The 25671-nt window shown below is 45.1% G+C and overlaps 1 protein-coding gene across 1 annotated transcript in view; it reads right to left on the bottom strand.

Annotated features, from left to right (window-relative positions):
* Nucleotides 1–16198, bottom strand: part of LPCAT4 (lysophosphatidylcholine acyltransferase 4) — a 35035-nt gene extending 18837 nt beyond the window's left edge. The window contains exon 1 of the mRNA XM_089480945.1: nucleotides 15820–16198. Coding sequence (XP_089337071.1) covers nucleotides 15820–16023 — 204 coding nt within the window. The 5' untranslated portion in view covers nucleotides 16024–16198. The remainder of the gene's footprint in view (nucleotides 1–15819) is intronic.
* Nucleotides 16199–25671: the final 9473 nt, after the last annotated feature.

Below are 25671 nucleotides of genomic sequence, written 5' to 3'. Positions count from 1 at the left end.
TGAACAGCCTACTTCCAAAGTAATCTCTTTTTGGAATCACAAGAATCTTCCATTGTTCACATAATATATTCTCAACTCTTCCCTAGTACCTCTTGACACTCATTCTGGGAAGTAATTCAGGTAAATAAGGACAGGACATTCATACTCCATTGACAAATTGCAGGCATAAGTGCAAAGGGCCCAGAAAAACTCAGCAGCAATGCTGGATGTAGCCACTGACCTTTCAGCTCTAATGATGAGGCTGGTGATGTCCATTTCAGTGTGGTGGTAAGCACTATTAGCATGGTACATGCTATACAACAGTAGCCAAGGCCAGCCCCACTCTTTCTCCAGGGCCACCGTCCACCTAATGCTTGCACACACACATACCCCACAAATTGTGCAGCAATTGTGGGGCAGCAAAGCCATTCTGGGTTGTACTCTGAATTTTAATGGTGCAATCTGAGGTATTAAATCATAGCCTCCAGATGAGTTGAGCACCTCGGACCACTCCTTTTAGCTTTGTCCTTCATCTCCTAACTCCACCATGAACGGCTCCATCCTCCTCCCCACCAGCCTGAATAAGAACACCAGTGTAATTTTTGTTGAAAAATATGAGCCAAAGCTGGGGAACGTATGGCCCACTACAACACATTCCATCTCTCATTACAGAATTCTCATTACTGTCCATGCTGGCTAGAGATGATGGGAGTTGCAGTACAGCTTGTATACACATTCCACACCTCTGATATAAACTGGCAGGAAGGAGTACCTTGTCCATGCTGCTATTTGGCCTAGCTCTTCATTTGTTTAAGTCCAATATGCTGCAGTCTAAAAGTTAACATTTGCACCATTTTCCCATTTGAAAAGAAATATTTATACCATTTTGAAAAAGAAACCCCACTGAACTATAGCACCATTTCTTCTTAACTCTACTATATCTAACCAAAGTTTGGGAAAATTACTTTTTCAAATGATTATAAATCCCAATTTTTTTACAGTCAGCAGTCAGTGGTCATCAGGGATGCTGTAGGTTACATCTACACTGCCGAATGAATGCAGTTCGACATACTTTAACTGTCATGGCTGAATGCTATGAATTCTGGGATTTGTAGTTCTGTGAGAGATTTGGCCTTCTCTGTCAGAGAGCTCCGGTGCCCCAGCAAATTACGAATCCTAGGATTCCATGGGATGGAGCCATGACAGTTAAAATGGTGTCAAATGGCACTAATTTTGCAGTGCAGCAGCAGCTGTAGGTTTAAAAAAGCAACTTTCTCAAGCTCTGTGGCTAGAAGCCCCCCCCCTCCCCCTTCTCTAAATATCAAATAACACAGAAGAAATATCTTCACTCCCATTAAGCTATTTATCCCAAGGCCAGCCTTGCTTTGTTTTACAGAATTCTTTCCACATGGGCTGCTCCATTAGCAACACCCGAGCAGCAGCTGGTGGCTTCCATTTCAGTGAGCTGATGAATCCCCTCTAGGTTACAGTCTGAATTGTAAAGAAACTGAACCCTATCCCCCTAAATTGGTCCAGTACATGGGGTAGCACCCAGGTTCTGGAGGACATCTGTTCAACCCTCTGGCCATTGGCTTTTGAGGTTCCTTGGGGATCTGTTTTGTTCCCTGTGCTGTTTCATATATGCATGAAACTGCTGGGAGAGATGTCCAGAGTTCTGGGGTGTAGTGCCAGGTGGACATGACTTGACAACCTTGTCAAAGGGGAAACCTTTACCTTTTTTACTTGCTATCGATATGCAAATGGCACCCAACTCTACCACTCATTTCCACCCCGATCCAAGGAGGCTGTTATGGTTTTCAGCCTGTGCTTATCATCAGTCAATGGCTGGAGGAGAGTGAACAAATTGAAATTTAAACCAGACAAGAAAGCGATGCTCCTGTTCAGCTGGAAGACAGATCAGGGAACAGCGATCATCCTGTGTTAGATGAGGCTACACTCCCCCGAAAACATAGCTTTGCAGCTTGGGGGTTCGCCTGGTTTCAGCTTTGAACCTGGAGGCCTAAGTTTCTGCAGTGGCCATGAGTGCTTTTGTACATTTAAAGCTTGAGCACCAGCTGTGCCTGCTCCTTAAGATGGCAAATCTGGCCACAGTGGTACATGCCTTAATCACATCCCATTTGGACTACTGCAATGCATTTTACATGGGGCTGCCTTTGAAGAGTGTTCAGAAGCTTCAGCTAGTTCAAAGAGCTGCAGCCAGAGTGCCAGGGGACCATACTATTCTCTTGTAAAAATAACTCCACTGGCTGCCAGTTTGTTTTCGGGAACAATTCAAAGTGCTGCTTATGACCTGTAAAACCCTATATGGCTCAGGTCCAGGTTATCTGGCAGATCATATTTCCCTATATGAGCCTGCTCAGGCCCTGAGATCATCAGGAGAAGCCCTTCTCTCATTCCTATCACTTCCACAAGCACAGCTAATATGTAAGACAGGGCCTTCTCAGTGGCTGCCCCTTGACTCTAGAATTCCCTTCAATGGAAGGCCAGAATGGCCCCTCCTTGCTGTCTTTCCATTAGTAGCCAAATCCCTTTTTATTCCCACAAGCTTTCAATAGAGAAAGTTTTTAAAAAACAGATCAGAAAGTGCTGTATTGTTTAAAACTGCTGTTTTAAATACCCTTTTAATCTTTTAAATTGCATTTTATTCTTTTAACTAGATATTTGAAGTGTTTTAATATTGTCACTACAGTGGTCCCTCCACATTTGCTGGGGTTAGGGGTAAAGGACCCCCATAAATGTGAAAAAAAACATGAATAAAAAACCCACTATTCTTTTTTACATCTCTCTAGGACTCTCCAGGTTCTCCAGTGCAATTCTATGGACAACATCTGCCAGATGTTGTTCACAGAATCATGCTGGAGGACCTACAAATACCTAGAGAGGTGTTTTCTCTAGAAGCGTCTAGGTTCTCCAACTAGGGTTGCCATAACCCGGCTGCAACCGGGTTTTTTCCGGTTTTGGCGGCACTTGCCCGCTCCCGGCACGGGTGCCATCCAAAAACCGGGTAAAGCCTGGTTGCAGCGGGGTTGCGGAGCAACCTGGGGGGCCTCGCTGCCCTCCTCCTCCTCCACCGCGCATGGCCGCGTGGAGGAAGAGGAGGGCAGCGAGGCCTGGGGCGGAGGAGGCTGCAGGGAGGTGGCGCCTCCAGTGCGCAGCCGCGCCAACCTCCCCGCCTCCCTGCAGCCTCCTCCCTCTTTCCTGGCCTCCGCGGAGGCCAGGAAGGAGGCGAGGCCCCGGCGATCACCAGCAGCCTCGCGCCTTCCTCCTCGGCCTCTGCGGAGGCCGGGGAAGGAAGGGAGGCCCCGGCGATCGCCCGCAGCCTGGCCCTTCCTCTGCGGCATCCGATCGCGGCGAGGCCCGGGGCCCAGGCGGGGAGGGAAAGCCTCCTTAAGTGGAGGCTTTCCCTTGCCGCTTGGCCTCCGCTCCCCTCCGCGGGAAAATGTAGGACAAAATTTTCAAATGTAGGACACATTTTCTGTGTCCTACATTGGAAAATTTTGTCCTACATTTTTCCCGTTTTGGAGGTCCAGAGTTATGGCAACCCTATCTCCAACACAACTCTGGCAGAGTTGCCCTGGAGAATCTAGAGATTCCTAGAGAGAAGAGATTAATCAAAACCGCAAATAATCAAATCCACAAAAGTCAAAGCTGCAAAAGTGGATGGCCAACTGCAGTTTAATTCTGTTTTAATGTTCACGTTTTGTAAGTTTTAAACTCTGTGACTCTTGTAAACTGTAAGCTGCTTGAGTCTTAATTCTCGGAGGAACACGGGATATAAATATAAAAAATCATAATCACAACAGTAGAAAAACCTGGAGCAAATTCACCTTCCTACTGACTGGAAAGCACCAGCTGCAATTGCTAGGACGACTGTTTGTCATGGGACCCTTGAACCCTACAAAGGATTTGGGGATGTTTTTCTTCTCAGAATTAGACTCCATTCACGCTCCCATATAGTGCTATATAAACAGAGGTATAAGGCGTGAGTTTTCTTTGCACTGGGTTGCCAAGCTGAAAGTGTTCAAATAATTCCAAAACAATGCCATCCACAACATCTACTTAGTGACAAATTAGGGCCTAAATCCAATTCACCAATTCACCCTTCAACCTAGAGCAGACCCACTGAGTCAGTGCAATGTCCTATGCAGCATTATGATTCAGTCGCTCTGCTCTAGTTGGGACTAGCAACTGGATTTGGGCCAAGGTGTCATTTCATGTCTTCTGGCGCTGCATGATAAGCCTGGTGAGCATGGTTTTGTTAAAAGAGGTCAGAAGCAAAAGAAATAGAAATACAGGGCAGAGGAATGACGCAGGGATTCCATTTCTGTTCGGATTGCAAGGAATTCAAAAGGGGAAGGAGGGCAGGGGAGAGTGGAAGCTGCATGCCTTTGTCCTGACTGCTTTGGGATGTCTTCTTTTTGTTGTTTCCTCCATGTGCAAGACAGTGGAACGAAAAAAGAATGACGGGAACAGGAGAGAAAGGGAGGGGTGCTTGCCTACTTCCCACTCTCAGGATGTGGGAACTCAGGGTCATCTGATGGAATCAACTGGCAGGAGAATTAAGGCAGACAAAACCCATTCCATAGTACATTTGTGGATCTCACCATCAAAAGATGGCTACCAGCTTTCCTGGTTTTACAGCACGACCCAGCACATACCAGATTTTTGGACTACAACTTCCATCACCCTTTTAAAAATTGATCATGATAAACACACCAATCCCTATCATCCAATCCCCAAAATTAACAATATAATTATAACAATATATCTGATGCAATCTTGTGTATCCATTATCCATGAAGCCCCTATTATTGCATTGAAGAGTCTGAAGAGAGAAGAGTGGGTGGATTTTCTTGCTGGGGAAGGGATTGCAATAGAGGGAGTTTAGTCACCTTCTGTAAGATGTTTAATGAGACCTGGCTTTTCACAGCAGGACAAGACTGGCCTCATGAATCCTGTATTGCTACATCTTGCCCATATAGGACAAGACTTTGAGAGAGCAATTACAAGGAACAATGGGGTTCATAACCTATATTGTGTGGCAGGAGATTGGACTTGAAGGCCCTTGAGATCTCTTCTAACTCTAAGATCCTACGATTCAATCACCTGTAAATAATTCTAAATTGTGGCTAGAATCCTGTTATTGTGTTATGCATGTGTACCGAAACAACTACGGAAACAATGGGAATTTTTTGTCCAATGTGGAACATCAGCTTTCAGTTCAAGGCTGCAGATGCAGAGTTGTTCTTGCAGTGTCAGAGCTTGCAGATGTGTATTGCCTTTGGCCGTGCACCACACATTGTGCCTGGATGCATGTTGCATCCTGAACTGGTTTATTATAGTCTTCCCTTCCATGGAGAATTACTCTACCACCACCACAAAAACTCACAAAAATTCTCAAATGCAAGCACAGAACAGCAGTTCTCAGACTTTGGCCTTTCATGTGTTTTGTCCTTCACTTCCCAAAAGTCTCAAACAGCTTGTCCACTGGTCACAGATTCTGATAAGTGAAATCCAAAATATCTGGAGAACAAAAGTTTGAGAACCAGTGACCAGAGGACCATGGATGTTTGGGTACAAATCTGCATTCAGCATGAGGTTTTACTTGAAGTCAAAGTGGACCAGGAAGAATCACAGAATTGTAGAGTTTGAAGGTGACCTAGTGTTCATCTAGTGAGTCTAACTTCCTTCCAGTGCAAAAATTAAAGCACCTCTAATAGGTAGGCCTTCAACCTACATTAAAAGTTTTCTACAAAGTTGAACTTCAATGTGTGTAGATTACAAGTAGGTTTGTATCTGTAATCCCTATGAATTATTGGTTTTACTAGGTGTTTTTGTGTCTGTGTACATAGTTCAGTTTGGAGAGAGAGCTAGAGGGAAGAGGATCTGTATTTGTCAGGATAAGACCTGGGCCCTTGCCACTTTCAATTAGGTCATATGATTTTAAATGTGTGGATTCAGATGGGAACAGAAAGGTAAACTCCCTATCTTGAACTTTGTATTATTTGTTTATATCTATTTTGTATTTTCATTTAGGGTTTTGATGTTGCTTACTATAACTGTTGAGCAGCAAGATTTCTCTGGTGTTTTGTGAGGTTCATGGCACTTTTAGGGACTGGCTATGTGCTGGTTTTTGTGCAGAGTAAATTGTATTGTTTCTGTCAAATTTAAAAACCATTTTAAATCTGAAAACTACTTATGTCATTGTGATTGCATTTGCAGTGTGCACTTACAACTGGCCCCACAGAAACCAAAGAACTGGTACATATTCAATGTCAGCCTGGGATCTAGATTCAGGGTAACAGGAATGTAAGCCATGTTCTCATATCAGCACTGTGGGTATGAATCCTAAGTAGTAAAATTGCAGTTAGTCCTTTACATGCCTACTCAGAAATAAGTCCTGTTGAGATCAACAAGGCACCTCAGTGAGCATATATGACTATAACCTAGGGTTCCCTATTTTGGGACTTAACAAGGAGCTGTTAAGATAAGGAGGATCAACAGATAGGCCCAAAGACATTAAAGTGAGAAGAAAGGAAGAGGTGACTCCCAGCTGCTAGAACATGGTTTGTCAAACCAGGAAATGTTATACTCACACCAGTATACACAGAGTGATAGCTTTGGTTTTACAGATAAAAAACCGCAGGAGACATGGCTTGGATCCTAAGATAAGATATTTTCCAGTGAAGGTGGTGAAGCTAATCAGTAGAAACCAAATCAGCAAAAAGCTTTGTGTGACCTTTAAGATGAATACGTTTTAGTCAGAATAAGCTTTTGTGGTTCATTTCATCAAAAGCGTGACGTGGTGTCTTAGCTGGCAAATTATTATATGCAGGCTTAGGTTAGGTAACTGGTGTGTGTGTGTGTGTGTGTGTGTGTGTGTGTGTGTGTAAGAGTAAGAGGTGTGTGTGTGTAGGGGGGGGGGGGAGAGCAAGAAGCATTCAGGTTACCATGAGTCCTAGTTTACAAAGGCACTGCTCTGTCTGAAAGCATTCTCTGTTTGAAAGCCTTCGTGGTTCAAGTCTGGTTTAAAGATGCCAAACTTGTAAAGAATCAGAGGCCAGAGCCTTGAGTTGCCCCCCCCCCCAGCAAAATGATCAGGAATATGGGTCAACAGGTTTCAGCCTTCCCTCAAAATATACACTGATCAATTTAAATCAAGGAAACCCTTTCTGAAATTGCATCTCTTCATATGCATGAACACACATAAACATTAAAATAATCAGTATCCTCCCTGCTCCTCTGTCCTTTTTGGGTGATGGCTCTCTTCTCTTCTCTTCTCTTCTCTTCTCTTCTCTTCTCTATTTATCCTATCACTTTTCTCCTTGTGCAAGATCCAAGGTGGCCTCTTTTGGGCCAGACCTCAGTGACCATGCTGGCTAGGGATTCTGAGAGTTGCAGTTTTAAAAAGTAACATTTCCAAGCCCTGGTTTTGGAAGTGCAAATAGCTGTCCTAAGAGGCCTATCACCTCAGGCATGCAAGGTCATATCATAGATTTAGTCTTCAGATAATGCTATTCATCTGTATGCTCCTATTTTTAACCTTCTTTCCCTTTTTTTCTCTTTTCTGCAGTATCCTCAAGTCTCAAACCACAGATATTTACTCTCCTTCAGCAAACAAGGGCATATCTTTTCTGCCTTTTGAAATAAACCAACAGCTCCACCCTCCCTTCCAAGTCCTTTATTGTCAAAGCCAAACAGCTAAAAAATCTTTTGAGGTTTAGTGAACTGGCCTTTCCTTTTCAAGGCGGGGCCAGGAATTGGTACAAAACAGAGAAACAACTAGATGCAAGAGAAGTGAAACAGACAGTAACTGCAACAGGAAAAAAGTGTAACACATTCAGTTACAAATTAACCTCTTTTAATGTTTAGATTAACCAATTAGTATGCATTATTTATTCGATGGAGATACATGGTGCATGGAACTCGAGTTAAATCCTCTTTCTTGGATCTCCCTCCCATCCTGATCAGTGATGTGAATCATGATTTAAAATTACCGAATTAAATCAAACCATCCTGCACCCCTCTTTGCTCAGCAGCATCCACAACCAGGCCTAGCAGATTTGAGGATTAAAATACAGCTCTTTGAGGGTAGGTCACAGTATGCCGCTTTCCAAGGAGATCTGAGTTCTGGCATCCACTCGGTTTGGAAATTAAACCATGCCACAAGCTCTTGGGATGAGAGTGGGGGCTAGCAAACGCAGTACCTCCCAAGGCATTAAGAACGTAATTGTTTTTGCTTTCGACTCTTACATCTATTAATTGTTCTAAAGCAGCACGAGTCTTGCTTTAGGAAATGTCATCTAACAAATGTAATAAAGTGGAAGATGAAGACAACAACTGGACCAGGCCAGGGGTGTAGCTGGGGGGGGGGGGGTAGGGACATAAAGGCATTGCTCCTCCAAATAACAGTATTGTTCCCCCAATGAAATTTCACTTTGTTCTTGTTGTGTGTCTTCAAGTCATTTCTGACTTGTAGCAACCCAAAGGCAAACCTATCAGGGTTTACTTGGCAAGATGTGATCAGATGAGGCTTGCCATTGCCTTCCCCTGCAGCTGAGAGAGCATGACTTGCCCAACGTCACTCAATGGGTTTCATGGCAAGCTGAGAATTGAGACCTGGTCTCCAGAGTTCTAGTAGTCCAACACTCAAACCCCTAACAGTCCCCAAATGTCTAACATTTCAGAGAGTGAGGCTATGAAAAACAACTGAACTCTTTACGTTTTCTGTGTTTGCGTTCCCTTGGTAACTTTGCCTGCCCCTTTTCTCTGGATAGCTAAACTAAATTTCTATTTTTAAATGCTAAACTGAAATCATAAATTATTGCAGTACAGTACTAGAAATTTGGGGACTTAAGGCAAATATCATTGAGAAGGCAGTACTCTTATTGGGGGGCCAAGTTGCAAGCAGCTATACCACTGGATCAAGACATTGGCTATCTGGCCCAGCAGAGAGCTGGGAAAACATAGGCTTTTTTGGACTATAACTCCGAGAGCCACCCAGGCAGTACGGCTGTTAACTCCGCTGGTTGGGGGAGCCTGGAAGTTGTAGTTACTAGGAAGCTCACAAGCAAGAAATGGGAATGGCAGCTCTCAACCATTACTTGTCTTGGCTGCAGCCAACATTTGGAAGATTGCCCTGAATGTGGAGGCTTCATTTAAATATCTTGGCAAATTCCTTGGCCTGCTTGTCTTCTATCTGATTCAACATCATCCCCTTTTTAACAGTTTGAGGGCACTGACTTTGGACATTAGTGTTCAATTCCCAGCTCCACCATGAAGCCCACTGGGTGACTTTGGACAAGTCACATGCTCTCAGCCTCGAGAAAGCAATGGCAAACCTCCTCTGAACAAATCTTGGCAAGAAAACCCCGCAGTAGGGCCACAATAAGTCAGAAACTACTTGAAGGTACACAACAACAACAGCAAGGCCATCAGCATATCTCAAGGCCATTAATCCCCCCAAAAAGCAGCATTAGGGGACTGAGGATGCATCTACAGTGTTGAAATAATGCACTTTGACAACACTTTAAGTGCTGTAGCACCATCCTATGCAATCCTATGCAGCCTACTTTGCCAAAGAATGCTGGTGCCACAAGGAACTAGATCCCAGGATTCTGTAGGATGGAGCCATGACAAGTGGTGTCAAACTGCACTGTTTCTAGATGAACCTAGGCTTTGAGAGATACAGGTACACTGTTCAGCTATCAAACTCACTTCACCTTGGACAAATTTCTCCTCCAGCCTGAGCTACTTCATAGGGTACTTGTGAGGATGAAGAGGAAAGAGAACAGTCATATATTTTGCCTTGAGCTCATTGTGAGAAAAGCAGGCCATCAACATAAAACAAAATGTAGAAATATTCAATAGGCTGTACTTTCTTTCATGAATCTGATGTCCTTCCGAAATTCTGGGTGACCCCTTGTTCTAGTATCTCATTAGAAGATTCATTCATCTTCCTTGCTATGCATTACATTCATAGCATGGACAAGCTACTTACACAGGCTAGTAGCTGGATATGTTATTCCTTGGTTAACATGCAGTGCTTTGATTATGAACATGTAAAAATAGGAAAGATCTTTTTTTTTACTGCAACTCCAAGAATACCCAACCTGCTCATGATGGTTGGTGGAATAAGGAGGAGGTGGTGATGGTGATGGTTGGGCAAGTCGCATGCTCTCAGCCTCAGGAGGATCATAGAATCATAGAGTTGGAAGAGACCGCAAGGGCCATCCAGTCCAACCCCCTGCCATGCAGGAAATCTAAATCAAAGCATTCCCGACAGATGGCCATCTAGCCTCTATTTAAAGACCTCTAAGGAAGGAGACTCCTCTACACTCCGAGGGAGTTTGTTCCACTGTCGAACAGCCCTTACTGTTAGGAAGTTCCTCCTAATGTTGAGCTGGAATCTCTTTTCCTACAGTTTGCATCCATTGCTCCGGATCCTGTTCTCTGGAGCAGCAGAAAACAAGCTTGCTCCCTCCTCAATGTGACATCCCTTCAAATATTTAAACAGGACTATCATATCATCTCTTAACCTTCTCTTCTCCAGGCTAAACATCCCCAGGTCCCTAAGGTGTTCCTCATAGGCCATGGTTTCCAGACCCTTCTCCATTTTGGTCACCCTCCTTTGGACACGCTCCAGTTTCTCAATGTTCTTCTTAAATTGTGGCGCCCAGAACAGGACACAATATTCCAGGTGGGGCCTGACCAGAGCAGAATAGAGTGGCACTATTACTTCCCTTGATCTGGACACTAAACTTTTATTGATGCAGCCTAAAATCACATTGGCCTTGTTAGCTGCCACATCGCACTGTTGACTCATGTTCAACTTGTGGTCTACTTGGACTCCCAGATCCCTTTCACATGTATTTTCATTCAGCCAGGTGTCTCCCATCCTATATCTGTTGATTTCATTTTTCTGCCCTAAGTGCAGTACCTTACATTTCTCTGTGTTGAAATTCAGTTTTTTAGAGAAGTCAATGTCAAACCTCCCCTGAACAAATCATGCTAAGAAACCCCACAATAAGGTTGCCTTAGCTCATTGCTCTCCCATGAGCTCTGCTTCCCCTATCTGTTGGGGGTCTCTTCTCAATTCCTTAACCCCCCATACACATACATTGCGGGACTACCCTTACCCTTTGGGTCTCTTTTCAATTCATTAGTTGTTCCTTGCAGAAGGAAACTCTCCTCCTCAAATAACCATTGTTGGCTGCCTTTTTCTGCACGTCCTTCTTTAACTCTACAGTATCCCTTTCAAAGACGGAACAACCAGAACTGTACACAGCATTCCAAAGGTGGTTGCAATATATAAATGTATCACAATACTGTCCACTTTATTTTCAGTTCCTTGCCCTGAATTTGCCCTTTCCCCCCCTTCCTGCTGATGCTGTCGTACGCTGCATGGATGTGTCCGCTGTGCAACTAACATGACCCCATGCTGCTGCTGCTGCAGTTGTTCTAATTTTGTGCTTTTCGGTCAACTGCAACTTATGAAAACTCTGCCCCAGGGCTTTCACTGTAAGATTTGTTCAGGGACATTTGCTATTGCCCTCCTCTGAGACTGAGAAAGAATGACTTGCCCAAGGTCACCCTGTGGGTTTCCAGGGCTGAACTAGGATTTGAACCCCAATCTCCTGGCATTCTTGTCCAACGTTCACTACATCACACTGGCTCTCAAACATATGGTGACCCTGTCATAGGCACTCTTGGCAAGATTTATTCTTGTCAAAGTCAGCTAGTGGGCTTCTGGGGCTGAGCAAGGACTGGAGGAAATCTGGTTACCCATAGTCCTAGTCCAATTGCTACAAGAGGCTGACTTACAAGACCCCATGGCTCCACCAGAATAGATCTATCTCTAGAAATGTGTTTAAAGTTAGAATCAGAGTTTGGAAGAGCTCTCTCTCTTTCTCTCTATCTCTGGACTACAAATCCCACATCCCCCCCCCCCTTGCAAGCCAGTTTGAAGGATCCTGGAAGCTGTAATCCAAAAATAAAACCTTCATATGTTATGCTTAAGGTCTGTACATTTGTCATTTTTACACACACTTTGGCAAATGGCTGGAAGTTAACCAGGAAGTACATAGCATTGTCTTTGCACATTTCTCTTTTTAATTTTGATTTTAATAATAATGGAAGAGGGAGAAGGAGGAGGGAAAGGGGGATATTTAACAACTATGTTTTCTTGTTTCCATCAAAATATTCCCCATTACTCACTTTCTCCCCAAGGTTTTTCACACGACCTCCTAATCCTTTTACCTAAGCCAGTGCAAGGTAGTGGTCAGAGTGTTGGATCAGGACTTGTGAAATAAAAAAAAGGCAACTTCTGTTCTGTACTAAGCCATAAAACACACTGGCTGACCTTGGGAGACCTATTTCATAGGGGATGCATCTGCACTGTAGAAGTAATGCATTTTGACACCAGTTTATCTGTCATACCCCCCCCCCACAAGAAACTCAATAAAGGTAGTGATGGAACTATAGAATCCTGGGATTTATAGTTAGGCATCTTTGGCAGCAAAAGCTAAAGAGCTTGTAAAGCTACAAATTCCAGGATTCCATGGAGCTACAGCACTTAAAGAGGTGTTAAGGTTCATTATTTCAACAGCGTAGATTGTTTGTTGTTGTGAGGACAAAGTAGGGAGAAGGAGAGCCATGTATGCTACTTTGAATTCACTGAAAAACATAGGCTATCAGTGTTACAAGTAAATAAACCTCCCTTCCTTTCTTTTGCTCTTTCTTGTTTGCCCCAACCCCCCAACTGCAAGCACTTTGGGGAAAGGATTTGTCCTTTCATTCTTTTTAAAGAGCCATTTACAAAGATAGCTGGGCTCTCTCTGAGTCTCTCCTCACCCCAAGCTCTTAAACTAAAGTGAAAGAGATCTGAAATGCATAAACCCAGTTGAAAGGTGCCTTATACTGAGTCACACTGTTGGCCCAGATTGTCCAGAGTTGTTGATTCTGACTGGCAGCAATGTTGTAGGGATTCAGGAAGGATTATTCCCTAGCTCCACTTGGAGGTCCCTGGTATTCCTTGGTAGTCTCCCATTCCTGCACCAAACAAGCTTGAAACTGAATAGGTTCAGACTTGTTTGCTGCTGGACCACCAGAGAACACCAGGGACCTCCTGTTCAACTTCCCAAATCAGAAGGGATCAAGTGTTTTCAAGTTAGAAGTGGCAACCGAAGTTGGTGATTGTCATTTGAATATGATTTATTTTATTTTGTTTCCCTCCTTGCTCCCAGCCTGGATTCAATAATGCATCCCACGTCTCCATCTCCTAGCAATAAGAGGACTAAGCATCCCATTGAAACCCACCCAGCTGCCAGGCACAAATAGGACTATATATCACTCGGTTGGCTGCAAGGCTCGAGGGTCTCAAACACACTGCAGGAATAATGCAGTTGGAGATGGCTTTAACTGCCCTGGCTCAATGCTAGGGAATTCTGGGGGCTGTAGTTTTGTGAGACATTTAGACTTCTTTGTCAGAGAGATCCGGGTCCCCAATAAAGTTCAGTTCCCAGGATTCCCTAGCACTGAGCCAGGGCAATTAAAGGGGTCTCCAACTGCATTATTCCTGCAGTGTGTTTTGGATCAGAGTTACGGCAGGGCAAGCTAACACAGAGCTTATATTTGTTGTCAATTGTTGTCAAGTCAGCTGGCAGATCTATGAAAGAGAGACCTCCAGAACATCTTATTATTATGTGCCCTATTGGAAACTCAAGATCCATGACTTTCTTGACTGAAATTTGTTGGCAGGAGGGGGAAACCAGGGAAGGAGATGGGGTCTAGTCTGAATAAAGGACACAAGGCAGGACGCAGGAGAAGAAAAAAAGCCTCACTGCTTCTGTGTCGGTTGCCAAGGTTGTGGGTTAACAACTGGAAGACCAAATGCAGAAGCAAGGAAGCAGGCAACACAGGCAAAAGGGCTGCTAGAAGAATCCGATCCTTGACCTGCGTTTTGTTGGTTGTGGATTTAAATTACCTCTAACCACTAGGATTCGGAGCCTAGCTGCAGGACTTGGAAACAGCCATGTATCAGCCTTGTCTGAATGGCCTCTGTCATTCTTCATTGCCTGCTACTTCCCTCCAGCGACACTGCCGCATGGCTAGAGCAAAAGCTGCAGAAAGGAGAGGCATTAGCTTGTCTTCTCTGTCTCCCTCCACAACTCCAAGGGAAACTCAGGCCAAGCCCACTCCCTCAATCTAGTATCACATTTCCCCTTATAGGGGGTCCTATCCCCCCAAATTGAAGCATTTTACATTGTTCCCATAAAGGCTGCCAAGATTCCTTCACACTCCTGGGTTATGATCTCTGTTTTCCTTTTTGTTCATCTTGCCCTGAAGAAAACCTTGACCCTGAACAGAAGCCCCAGTGCTGGCGAAAGGACTGCATAATCACCCAGAATACACCGCAAAGGCCCTGCCAACCTCACTCTGCCCCTATAAATCTGAGGAAGACCCCCAAGTGACAGTAGGCCCACCTCACTCAGACACCATCCAATCCCAAAGCCAAAATCCTATGGAATCCTAGAGTTGGAAGAGACTTCAAGGGTCACCAGGTCTAACCCCCTGCCATGCAGGAAGATCCAAGATAGGTTACAAACCCAATTGTCCCTTGTAGATGCTCTCTCAAAGCCTTGGATGAGATGGAACAATACAGGATTTATAGGGCCAGTCTTGCCCTGCTGTGAAAAACCAGGAATCATGAGGAATCTTGCAGAAGTGTGGCTAAACTCCCCCATTGCAACCTTCCCCCCCAGACCATGCCCCCCACTCTGCCCTCTTCAACTCTCTTCAGTGCAATAATAGGGGCTTCATGGAGGCCCAATGAGGAAGCTATTGCTGCTTCTCCAAAACTCTGGGATTTGGAGTTGAGGGTCTTTGCTTTTAAAACAACAATAACAGCCCTTTATATGATATATATTCCCCCCTGTTACATTATATTTTACTTCCTAGAATATTTCCCAGCCCTTCTTGGGCCTCAGCCCCATGATGTGCACCAGAGACCTCCAAGTAACCCACAGCCCTCTCCCCATTTCTGACAGCAAAGCCAAAGCAAGAGAAACACCATCCCCCCCCCCATGGCTCCCCATTGAAGGAGCCCAATCCAAAACAACCACAGCCAAAGGGAGGGGGCGGTGTTCTCCAGATGAAACCCCCATGAAATCCTCCCTCATCCATCCCCATGGCCAGCCTCCCAGGGCCAAGGCTTTGCCTCTAGGGCAGGAGGCAGGAGGGGCGAAGGGAGGAGGCCTCCAACTCCAGAGGGGCCCCAAAGAGCCCCCAGGTCTCTTTCACCTCCCCTCACTCCACTCCCCCCCCCCAAGTCCCTTCATCTTCTGAGGAGACCCTGAAACCCCACTGGGCCCTGCAAGAGGACCTTTGGGGGAAAGAAAGAAAGAAAGAAAGAAAGAAAGAAAGAAAGAGAAGAGAAGGAAGGAAGGAAGGAAGGAAGGAAGGAAAGAGAAGGAAGGGAAAAAGAATGAAAGAAAGAAAAAAGAGAAGGAAGGAAGGAAAGAGAGAACGAAAGATAGAAAGGTGGAAAAGGAAGGAAGGGACAAAAGAAAGAAAGAAAGAAAAGGAAGGAATGAAAGAGAGAAGGACAGAAAAGGATGGAAAGAAGAAAAGAAGGAAAGAGAAGGTAGGAAAGAGAGGGAAGGAAGGAACCGAAGGAAGGAAAGTCAGAGAAGGAAGGAAAGAACGAAAGAAAAAAGAAAGGGACTGAAGGAAGGGGAAGGGAAAGGAAAGGGGGTTGCGGTGGCCCCCTTCTGCTTCTTCCTTCCCAGCCCCCCTTCCGCCCTCCCCCCAGCTGCTGACCTTGGCCCTCTGGAGGGGGCTGAGGCGGAGGTCGTGGACGAAGGGGTTGGGGCCGGTGGGGGGCTGTGGGCCCGGGCTGCCCTCCCCTGCTGCTGCCGCTGCCTCTGCTGCCTCCCGCTCATCCTCCTCCTCCTCCTCCTCCTTCTTCTTCGGGGGCCCCTTCCCCCGTCCTCCTCCTCCTCCTCCTCCTCCGTGGCCCTCCATGGCCGGACCCCCCTTCCAGGCTGCCCTTCTTCCAGCCTGGGAGGCCTTCTGCCCAAGGCCGGAGCCCCAGGAGGAGAGGCAGCAGCAGCAGCAGCAGCAGCAGCAGCAGAGGCCCCGGCCCAAAGGCAGGCAAGCAGGCAGCAGGCAGGCAGGGACCCAGCAGCCCCTCGCCGCCGCCGCCGCCGCCTCCGGCTCGCCGCCAGGGAAGGACTTTCGCTTTGCAGGGACCGGATGCAGGAGGAGGAGGAGGAGGAGGAGGAGGAAGGCCCAGCAGCAGCAGCAGCAGCCCTCCGTCCGTCCCTGCGCCAATGGAGAGCCCCCTCCTCCTCCTCCCGCCCTGCATCCCTCTCTTCCCCAACGAAGGAGGGAGGGAGGGAGGGAGGGAGAGCAGGGGAGGAAGGATGCTCGGGCTTCAGGCAGAGAGAGCGAGCAAGAGCAAGGCAGGAGGATGCTCAGGAATCGCAGGCTGTGTGTCTCTCTGAGTTTATAAATAGGATGGGGAAAGGGCAAGGAAGGATGCTCGGGAATCGGACATATGAGGGGTGTGTGTGTGTGTGTATACACACTGTGTGTGTGTGTGTGTGAATGAATGATGGAGGGATGGAGGCAAAGAAGGAAGGATGCTCTGGAATTTATATATATATATATATATATATATATATATATACACACACACATATACACATACACACACATGCACTGTGTGCATGCATGTGTATATTATGGAGTGATGGAGGAAGCTCTGGAATTTATATATATATATATATATATATATATATATATATGATTCCAGAGCATCCTTCCTTCTTGTCCCTCCCTTCCTATATATATTGTATAGGGTGGTATGTGAATAAAAAGACGTTGACTGAATTGCAATGCACAGAAGAGCTATGAGAAAGAGATGTGGGGGGGAGGGGGAGATGATTGACAGGTGGAATTAAGCAGTATATCAAGATGAACCCCAGATTCTAGAAACTGAGGTGGAAGCTGCAATAAGAGCAACTGGGAAGAACTATCGTCATTGTTGAAAGAGACAGGGATATCAGAGAGAGAGAGAGAGAGAGAGAGAGAGGGAAGGAGGGAGGGTAGGGGGTCTCAGGAGAATAAAGAGAGGGGTGTCAGAAAGAGAGAGAAAGGGGTGTCAGGCAGAAAGTAAGAAAAGGGATCTGAGAGAGGGGGATAGAGAAAGGTGTCAGAAAGAGAAAGAAAAGGAGGTTGTCAGTGAGAAAGTAAGGGAAAGGATATCAGAGTGATAGAGAAGGTATCAGACTGAGAGAGGGAGAAGAAAGAGAAAAAGAAAGAGGTGTCAGGCAGAAAGTAAGAGAAAAGATATCAGAAAGAGAAAGAAGGGGATATCAGAGAGAGGGGAGAGAAAGAGGTGTAAGAAAGAGGGCAAAAGAGAGAACAGGTGTCAGACAGAGAGAGAGAATGGGATGTTAGAGAGAACGTAACAGAAAGGATATCAGAGAGATAAAGAAGGGTGTCAGGTAGGAAGTATGAAAAGAGATATCTGAGAGATAGAGAAGGGGATATCAGAGAGAGGGGAGAGAGAGGTGTCAGAAAAAGAGAGAGGGAGAGAAGGGATTTCAGAGAAGGTAGTGTCAGAGACAGAGGGGAGAACATGGTGTCAGAAAGAGAGAGAGAAGTGACTGTCAGAGAGAGAAAAGGGGGTGTCAGAGAGAAAGTAAGAGAAGGGATATCAGAGAGAGAGAGAGAGAGAGAAGGCAGTGGGGGAGAGAAAGGGGTGTCAGAAAGAGAGAGAATTGCTAGGTCCTCCAGCACAACTCTATGGTCAACATCAGCCAGAAGTTGATCACAGGATCATGCTAGAGGACCTACAAGGACTTACTCTATGCAGTTGAGCCATGCTGGAGGATCTAGAGATTCTTCAGAGAGAACTAACCAATTAAATCCGCCAATAAGCAGATCTGCAAAAGTCAAAGCTGCAAATGTAGAGGGTGGCTGACTGCAGTGTGTTTGCCTTGCTTCAAGAAGCACTGCCCTGGGCATTGGCTGATGGACAATCTAACAGGATTGAAGGCCTCAGTGGAACCAGCAAGGTGTCAGTTTATCTCTCACAACAGATACACTGGCAGCATCAGGTAGAAAATACCTGCAAGAAGGAAGGAGTGAGGAGCCTGAATGAGGGTAGCAGCAGCAGCAGCAGCAGCAACTAATGCTCCCATGTTAATGGAGACAATGGATCTATTCTGGGTTTTAGCATGAAATTTAAAGGATGGCTCCAAACTGCTGAATCCCCCATCCCCAAATATGTTCAGCACCTTGGGTAGCCCCACTATAGTTCACATGAAAACCCAAGGTGGATTCAATGCTCCCACCAACATAGGAGCCATCGGATAGCAAGTCGAAATGCATCATGCCAGGGCTCTGATGATGGCAAGTGTGGAAGGGGTTCATGTGATTCTTGGAACTCTTCTCCTCTTTCTCTCCTCAATCTCAAATGAGTCAATTGTTTTCCTATCAGCTTTTTTCACTGTTCAGCCTTTACAATCATACATGGATACGGGAAATATGATGGCATGGACAATCCTAACTTTAGTATTTAATGATATCTCTTTAAACTTCAGGATCTAGCTTAGTTCCTTCAAAGCTGCCATCCAAATCCTAATCTGTTTTGTTTTTAACTACAGTCTTCACTCCGATTTGATGATTCGGCCCAAGTATGAAAAACCTTGAACTATTTCAGTCTCGTCATCATCTACTTAAAAATTTTGCAGATCTTTTGTGGTCATAATTTGTGTTTCCTTGATATTCAGCTGTAAACCTGCTTTTGCACTTTTTGTCTTGCCTTCTTCGATAATTGTTCCATTCTCTGATACTGATGCAGATGTTGACATCTGCACATCTCAGATGGTTGATGTTCCATCCTTCCATTTTCACACCTCCTTCTGAGTTCAATCTTGCTTTTTTCGTATTATGTTCTCGGTATACAAATTAAACAGATGGCATAATAAAATACAGCTTTGGCTGACCCCTTTGCCAATTAGAAAACATTCTGTTTTTCCTTATTCTGACCTAACAGACGCCTCTTGTCCTGAGAATAGATTATGCATCAGGACTTTCAAATGTTGTGGCACACCCATTTCTTTAAGAGAGATCCACAGTTTCTCATGATCTATACAATACATATCTACTTGCAGTTAGAAAACTAGCACTGAAGGGAACAGATATAGCAAAAGAAAAAAACCTTCTCCTTGCAGTGCTTTACAAATAACCTTTGAAGGAGGTTTTCTTCCTCTTTTTCATTTGACATGGGTGAGCAATTGAACCATGGCTCCATTCATCTGCAGCCTAAAATTGCTGCATCTGCCATCTCAGGCATCCATCATCCTGTCTTGCTGTACCCATATATCATGCCATGATGACGATGATGTTAAAAATGTGTTGTCTCTGACAAAAGCCACAGTGCAATGCAATAATGTACTGCACGGGCAGATTGAAAGCACCACTGAATCAATACAACCGTAAAAAAAGCTCCTCTGTGGATGGTCTAAGGGTATAGGATACTGTTCTTCTGTCAACGCTAAGCGGATCTTTCCCCGGTAAGTGCCAGAGGCTGACTGGAAACATTTCAAGCTTCCTGAAGGGAGAGCTAATAAAAAGATTTTAAAAGGTAACACAAAACAACCTATAACAAAGATCAGTGGGGAAAAAACCCTCCCATGCCTCTTCAGTTTATATTAATGTAAGGCAGCCCTTTCCACAGCCTGGGCTGATGCATGCATGCTTATTCAGAAGTAAGCCCACTTATTTCAACAGGGCTTGCACCAGGGTGAGAAAGAGTGACCCAGAGGCTGCATGCAGCCTCAACCCTATTTTTACAGTCTCCGGGACACCCTCAATTGAAAGCCCCAATTTAAAGCCCCCATTTTTCCAAAATAAATAAATAAAGGCTAGGGATTATTTTACACCAGTGGTACTCAAACATTTTACCCTTGGGATCCCCCTTTACATCTACATGTTGACATCATGCCCCTTCCCCGATGTAGAATATAAATAAAAATACTTTATTTAGCTCATTCACACATTCATGTACTGTATATTCATATTTTAATATTTTGTAGGGAAATAACATCGTTCAAATTAGAACTGTTTTATTATTTGTCTCAAGGCGTGTGCAAATTTTACACATACAAAGTTTGGGAAGAGAAGAAGTCTTCAAGTCTCGTGCCCCCCTTCAGCAACTTTCATGCCCCCCTTAGGTGTCCTGCCCCATCATTTAAGAACAACTGATTTATGTCCAAAATACCCCCAAACCAAAATACACCCTCAAATATGGCAGTTTTCCTTCTGTCACCACTCAGAAGTACAATTGTCAGACTGGTGAGGGGTCCTGTACCTTTAATGGTTGCGTAGAAGAGGAAATTTCAACAGGTGATGTTTGTCACACAGGATCACCTGCAGAAATGCTCTCTTCTGTGCAACTGATATAGGTAGAGGAGCCCTCTTATGCTTTCACTCTGGCAACCTTAACAGCTCCCACAAGCCCCCACTTCCAAACTAACAAATAGACAGGAACCAAAATATGAAATGACATCACATCACTTCTGGTTCTGGGAAAACATACCTGTGTGGTTCACTGAGAGGATATGAGGGTAAAGACACTCAGGGATACTTTCCTGGGAGATATCCATGACAACTGCTCCTCTTCAGATGGGTTGAACTAAAAAGCCCATCATCCCTGGGCATCACAGCCGAACAAACAGGAGCTGCAGTCCAGCATATCTGGAGGAATGCCTAACTGGAAATGGATGAAGCAGAGGCTTGCGGCTTTCATTAAATATCCCTGCATGACTCCATCCAAATTTGTGCCTCATTTCCAAAGCAGCCACTATGAACAAAAGTTAAGACAGCTTACAAAAGGTAAAGCAAATACAACGAAAAACACTTGCTAAGAGAGAAGACTGAACAAAAACAATGATTAAAACACAAATAATGTACATATGTACATGCCCTCAAGTTGCCTGTCGATTTATGGCGACCCTCAAGTTGCCTGTCGACTTATGCCAGGGTTTTCTTAGGCAAGGAATACTCAGAGGTAATTTTTCTAGTTTCTTCTCCCAAAATACAGCCTCCAGCATCTGGTATTCCTTGGCTGTCTCCCATTCAAGCAGGCCTGACCCAGCTTAGCTTCCAAGGTCAGATGGGATCTGGTGCCTTGAGAGTATTTAGGCAACACAGAGAATTAAAACCCTTCAAAACAAATTCATTAAAAAACACGAAAGATAAAAATCAGCAGAACAACACATCATAAAACAGTGCACCATTAAAAGCCATCACAGTGAATTCCTAAGAAGCCTGATGGAGCGGAAACATTTTAATTTGCTGACAGAATGGCAGCAAGGAAGGAGCTGAACTAGTCTCTCAATGAGGGAGTTGAGTTCTAAATCCTGGGAGCAGCCATTGAGTAAGTCCTCTCCTGTGTTCCCGCCTGTGAGGGTGGTGGAATGGAGATTGCTGATGGGTGCTCATTGGACAAAAGATTGTGCTGCAATGCCACAAATAGCTAGTAAACAAATATATATTTCACAGATAAATGCACTAGGAAGCTGAGATGTTGGTCTCATGACCCATCTTCTATGTCTCCCAAGGTATAAAGCAATAGTGTCCCTAAGGTGGGTGTCACCAGGTGCAGAGGATGGGCAAACTGCCTTGTTCTCCCACTCTGCCTGGCCAGACCACTGTAGCCTCCACCAAGCCTTTGGAGTCCTGTGTGGCTGTTGCCACACATGATGCTGAAGGTCCCACCGCTACTGAAGGTGGTGGTGCTTCTGGAGACCCTGTTTAGGAGCCGATGTGGCTGCTGGGCTAGTGGGAAAGGGCCCTATCTTGCTTGTCCAGTAGGTGTGCCAGTCCCTTTGGGTGCCACCCAGCTCTGGAATGTCACCCGACGTGATCCGCACCCCCCTAGTGATGCCACTGATGTGAAGCAAGTCCATGAATGGGCAACTGTACCATGGCATCTTTAGGGTTGGTGTCACCGCAGTGCTGTAGCTCATGCTGTCATCCCCAGGCTGCCTGGCACATACCCCAGCTGCTTCTTTTGTCAGCCAGGCCACAACTGCCATCATGTTGGGGTGCTACTTCCACCTGGAAGTCTCTTCCAGAGCCTGGTGGGGCTGCCGGCCAGATGATGAGGGCAGGAGTGGCCATGGACTCCTTTCCTTTTGCAGACAGGGAAGAGTCCAGGGCTGTCACTGCTGCCATCACCCCTAACACCTCCATTTCCTGGCCCAACCACAGCCTTGCCAGACCCAGAAGGGGCTGCCAGGCAACAGCAGCACCCTACTCCCAACAGTGGCCATAGCTGATGGACAACAGAGGAGCCCTGGCTGGTGGAGGGAGGCAGCTGGGGCATCTTGGGAGAAAAGATGAGAACACCTCATGGAATGTTCACCCACCTCTAAGGTATCACTGGTGTGGCCCAGACTCCGCACACCATCAAGTGACACACTTAAAACTGTAGAAGACCAGGAGGCTGCATTAGCAGTCCAGCAGAACTTCGAGGACCATACCCCCATCATACCTGGTCCCACCAAAAAACAAACAAACAAACACATAATTCTTTGTCCCCAAACAACCTGTAAGAGGACATGGGGACATGTTCTGAGCCATCCTGGGGTCCTAGATGACACTTTGAGGCAAACACCCCCCCCCCCCCCCCAATTTTTGGAAAAATTTTACAAATGTTTCTTTTAACTTCTAGGGAAAAAATGCCTGCATGGGAGAAGAATGGGAGAAGAAATGCCTGCCCCTAGAGATATTTTAGAGCATTTTACAGATAACTTTTTTCACCCCTTGGGGCCACAAAATGTCTTTGGGGTCACATATAGCCCACATGCCACACTTTGCCCACCCTTGACAGAAACTGCAGATGTTCATAGTCTTTGTTTTCAGCACCCCGTTCCTCCTGTACTCACAAGTCTAAGCACGATAATGATATTTCATTGAGCAGATCATTGATGCTGCTATATCCCAGTGGCTCAAGGGACTTGATATTTTTGACTGAGAAAAACCACATCAGCACAAATGATGTATAACCACACACAACTTGCCAATAACTCTGGTTGTTATACAGCTGCATCCAAACAGGATAGGCAGCTTCCAAAACAAACTCAGAACAAATGGATGGAGAATTTTTGAATACCTTCCCCAAACTCACTTTCCAGTTGTTTTAGAGAACAACTCTCATCATCCCCAACCACCAAGTTATGGTTTTCAGGTTGTAGTTTTCTGAGGGTAAGAGTAGAGGTGGGAGTGGAATAACACACATGTTACGCTATGCCAAAGTTCCACATCTCCAAAATTTCTCTTCGGACAATCTCTTCCAGCAGTTTCCTCATATTTATTCATCCATATAGATAGATATAGATACAAACATAAATAAATATAGATATAGATATATAAATTAAATAGCATGGGGTACAAAACAGAATCCTGTGGGACTCCACAAGCCAATGACTATGATATGGAACAGGAATCTCCCTTCTGTCTCAAAGGCTGGATCTACACTGCAGAATTAATGCAGTTTGAAGCCACTTGAACTGCCATGGCTCAATGCAATGAAATGCAGGGATTCAAACCCTGGTCTCCAGGGTCCACTGCTCAAACCACTACACCATGCTGGCTCTCTGACCCATTAATTTATTTGTCTTTTCAACAGTCTATGGTATACATAGAAGAACCCTAACATAGTTATCCCTTGCAAATGCCTGAAAGTGTAGTGAAATGGTTATTTAGTACCCTGCAAAACCTTGGGGGCACTATTGGTCATTTGGGGGCAAATGGAGAAGGGGCTTGACACCCTAAACTGGGTGGTAGGCAGCTGGAGTGTGTGTGTGTGTGTGTGTGTGTGTGTGTGTGTGTGGTTCCTTGGGGTGGCATGGGTCATAAAAAGAGCCTTGAGGGCTGCTTCCAAACTTTGACGATTCCTGGCAAAATTGGTAGAAAATCTGTCCATGCTCAGAGTTTATTATTGATATCGTTCTCATAGGGGCCTAGATACCCTGAAGGCACCAGATCTCAGCTGATTTTGTAAGCTAAGCAGAGTCAGCCCTGATTAGTCCTTGGATAGGAGATTACCAGTGAGTAACAAGTGCTATAAGCTATATTTCAGAGGAAGGAACTGACAAAGCCACCTCTGAGTTTCTTGTCTAAGAAAACCCTATGAAATTCATGGAGTCACCCTAAGTCAACAGGTGACCTGAAGGTGCATTTTGTTGTTGTTGTGCCTTCAAGCCATTTCCAACTTATAGCGACTCTAAATTGACCTTATCATGGGGTTTTCTTGGCCAGTTTCTTCAGAAGCTTGAAGGCATATACACACATGCACACATGTTATTTTCAGCTTCCAGGCTTAAGCCTCTGCTTTGGGAACTGACTCGCTCTCTGGATGGAAGACAGATAGCAAAATGACTCAACAGTTGGACTTTGGTTACTGTAACTGGCATGACTGGTTTTTCCTGTTGGGTTTTGTCCAGAGGACAGATGTATTTGTCTCTTTCCAACCATATTTGTTTGCAGTATTCATAGCAAACTGATTCAATCTTCTTTCAGCCAGAAGGACTGCAGAGAGTAAATATGTATTGGGAAACTGAGGCAAGGAAGAACAAACCAAGGAGAGGCCAAGATTTTATAACATCTTTAGAGTCTGGGAGCTTATGGTGTCCACATATCTCATGGGCTCCACTTTGGGGAAGGCTAGAGTATAGAATTGTAGCCATCATTGCAGTTTCTCACCTGGACCCACTCCAAAATGTCCTTTATTCCTTCCTTAGCACCAAAAGCCAACCTCTGTGTTCAGCAAAATTGTGTAGCCGAGTTCTCTCCCAAATGTTCCCTTCCCACTGAATAAATAATATCTCCCTGCAAAGAAAAGGAGCACATTAAAAAAAGGACAGGGGATTTCCTTGGATTCCTTGTTTTCTGCTTATGGATTTTTAAAAATGCACACAGGAGAAGAGTCGGATATGAAATCTCTTTCCTGCTGGGATACATTTAGGGAAATTTTAAAATACATTTCATCCCCTTCTTTTCTTCACAGCAACCCTCAGAAGTAGGATATGGGAAAAGAAAGTGGCAGTGCCAAAGCTGATAATGGGATCCATGGCCCCTCAGATCCAATGGTAGTTCACCTGAATTTTGGGCTACAATCAGAGCTCCTGTTCAAAGCTTCACGCTTTCGATGGAAGACCTTCAAACAGTTTCTTTCAGTCTCTCTTGGCCTAACCTATCTCACGGAATTGTCGTAAAGATAAAATGGAGCAGGAGATGGTACAGAATATGCTTTGTTTTCCACAGTAAAGAGATAGGATGCAGTTTACTAAACTAGCCTTCCCTAACCAAGTGGGTTAGGATTGTGAGAGTGAAAAATGGAGAGGGCTCCTGTACTTTTAATGGTTGCATATCCTCCAATTCTCCCAGTTTGGCAGGGAGAGTCCCTATTAGTCCTCTGATTGCCTCCACTTTTCAGCTGCTTTTAAAATGTCCCAGTTTTTCTTTCTTTCTCCCACTTAACTCCTTTGTCCTGGACTTACTTCAGTTGCTGCAAACTGAGTTCAAAATGCAAAAGTTGTTTGTACTCAGCGGTAGGGAGAGGACAGGAGGGGGCAGAATCTTGCCTTTCCT

Source organism: Sceloporus occidentalis, unplaced genomic scaffold (assembly GCF_023333645.1).
Source record: "Sceloporus occidentalis isolate IW3139 unplaced genomic scaffold, rSceOcc1.0.p SCAF_14, whole genome shotgun sequence".
Classification (NCBI taxonomy): Eukaryota; Metazoa; Chordata; class Lepidosauria; order Squamata; family Phrynosomatidae; genus Sceloporus; species Sceloporus occidentalis.
This window is presented reverse-complemented; position numbering and strand designations above follow the sequence as displayed.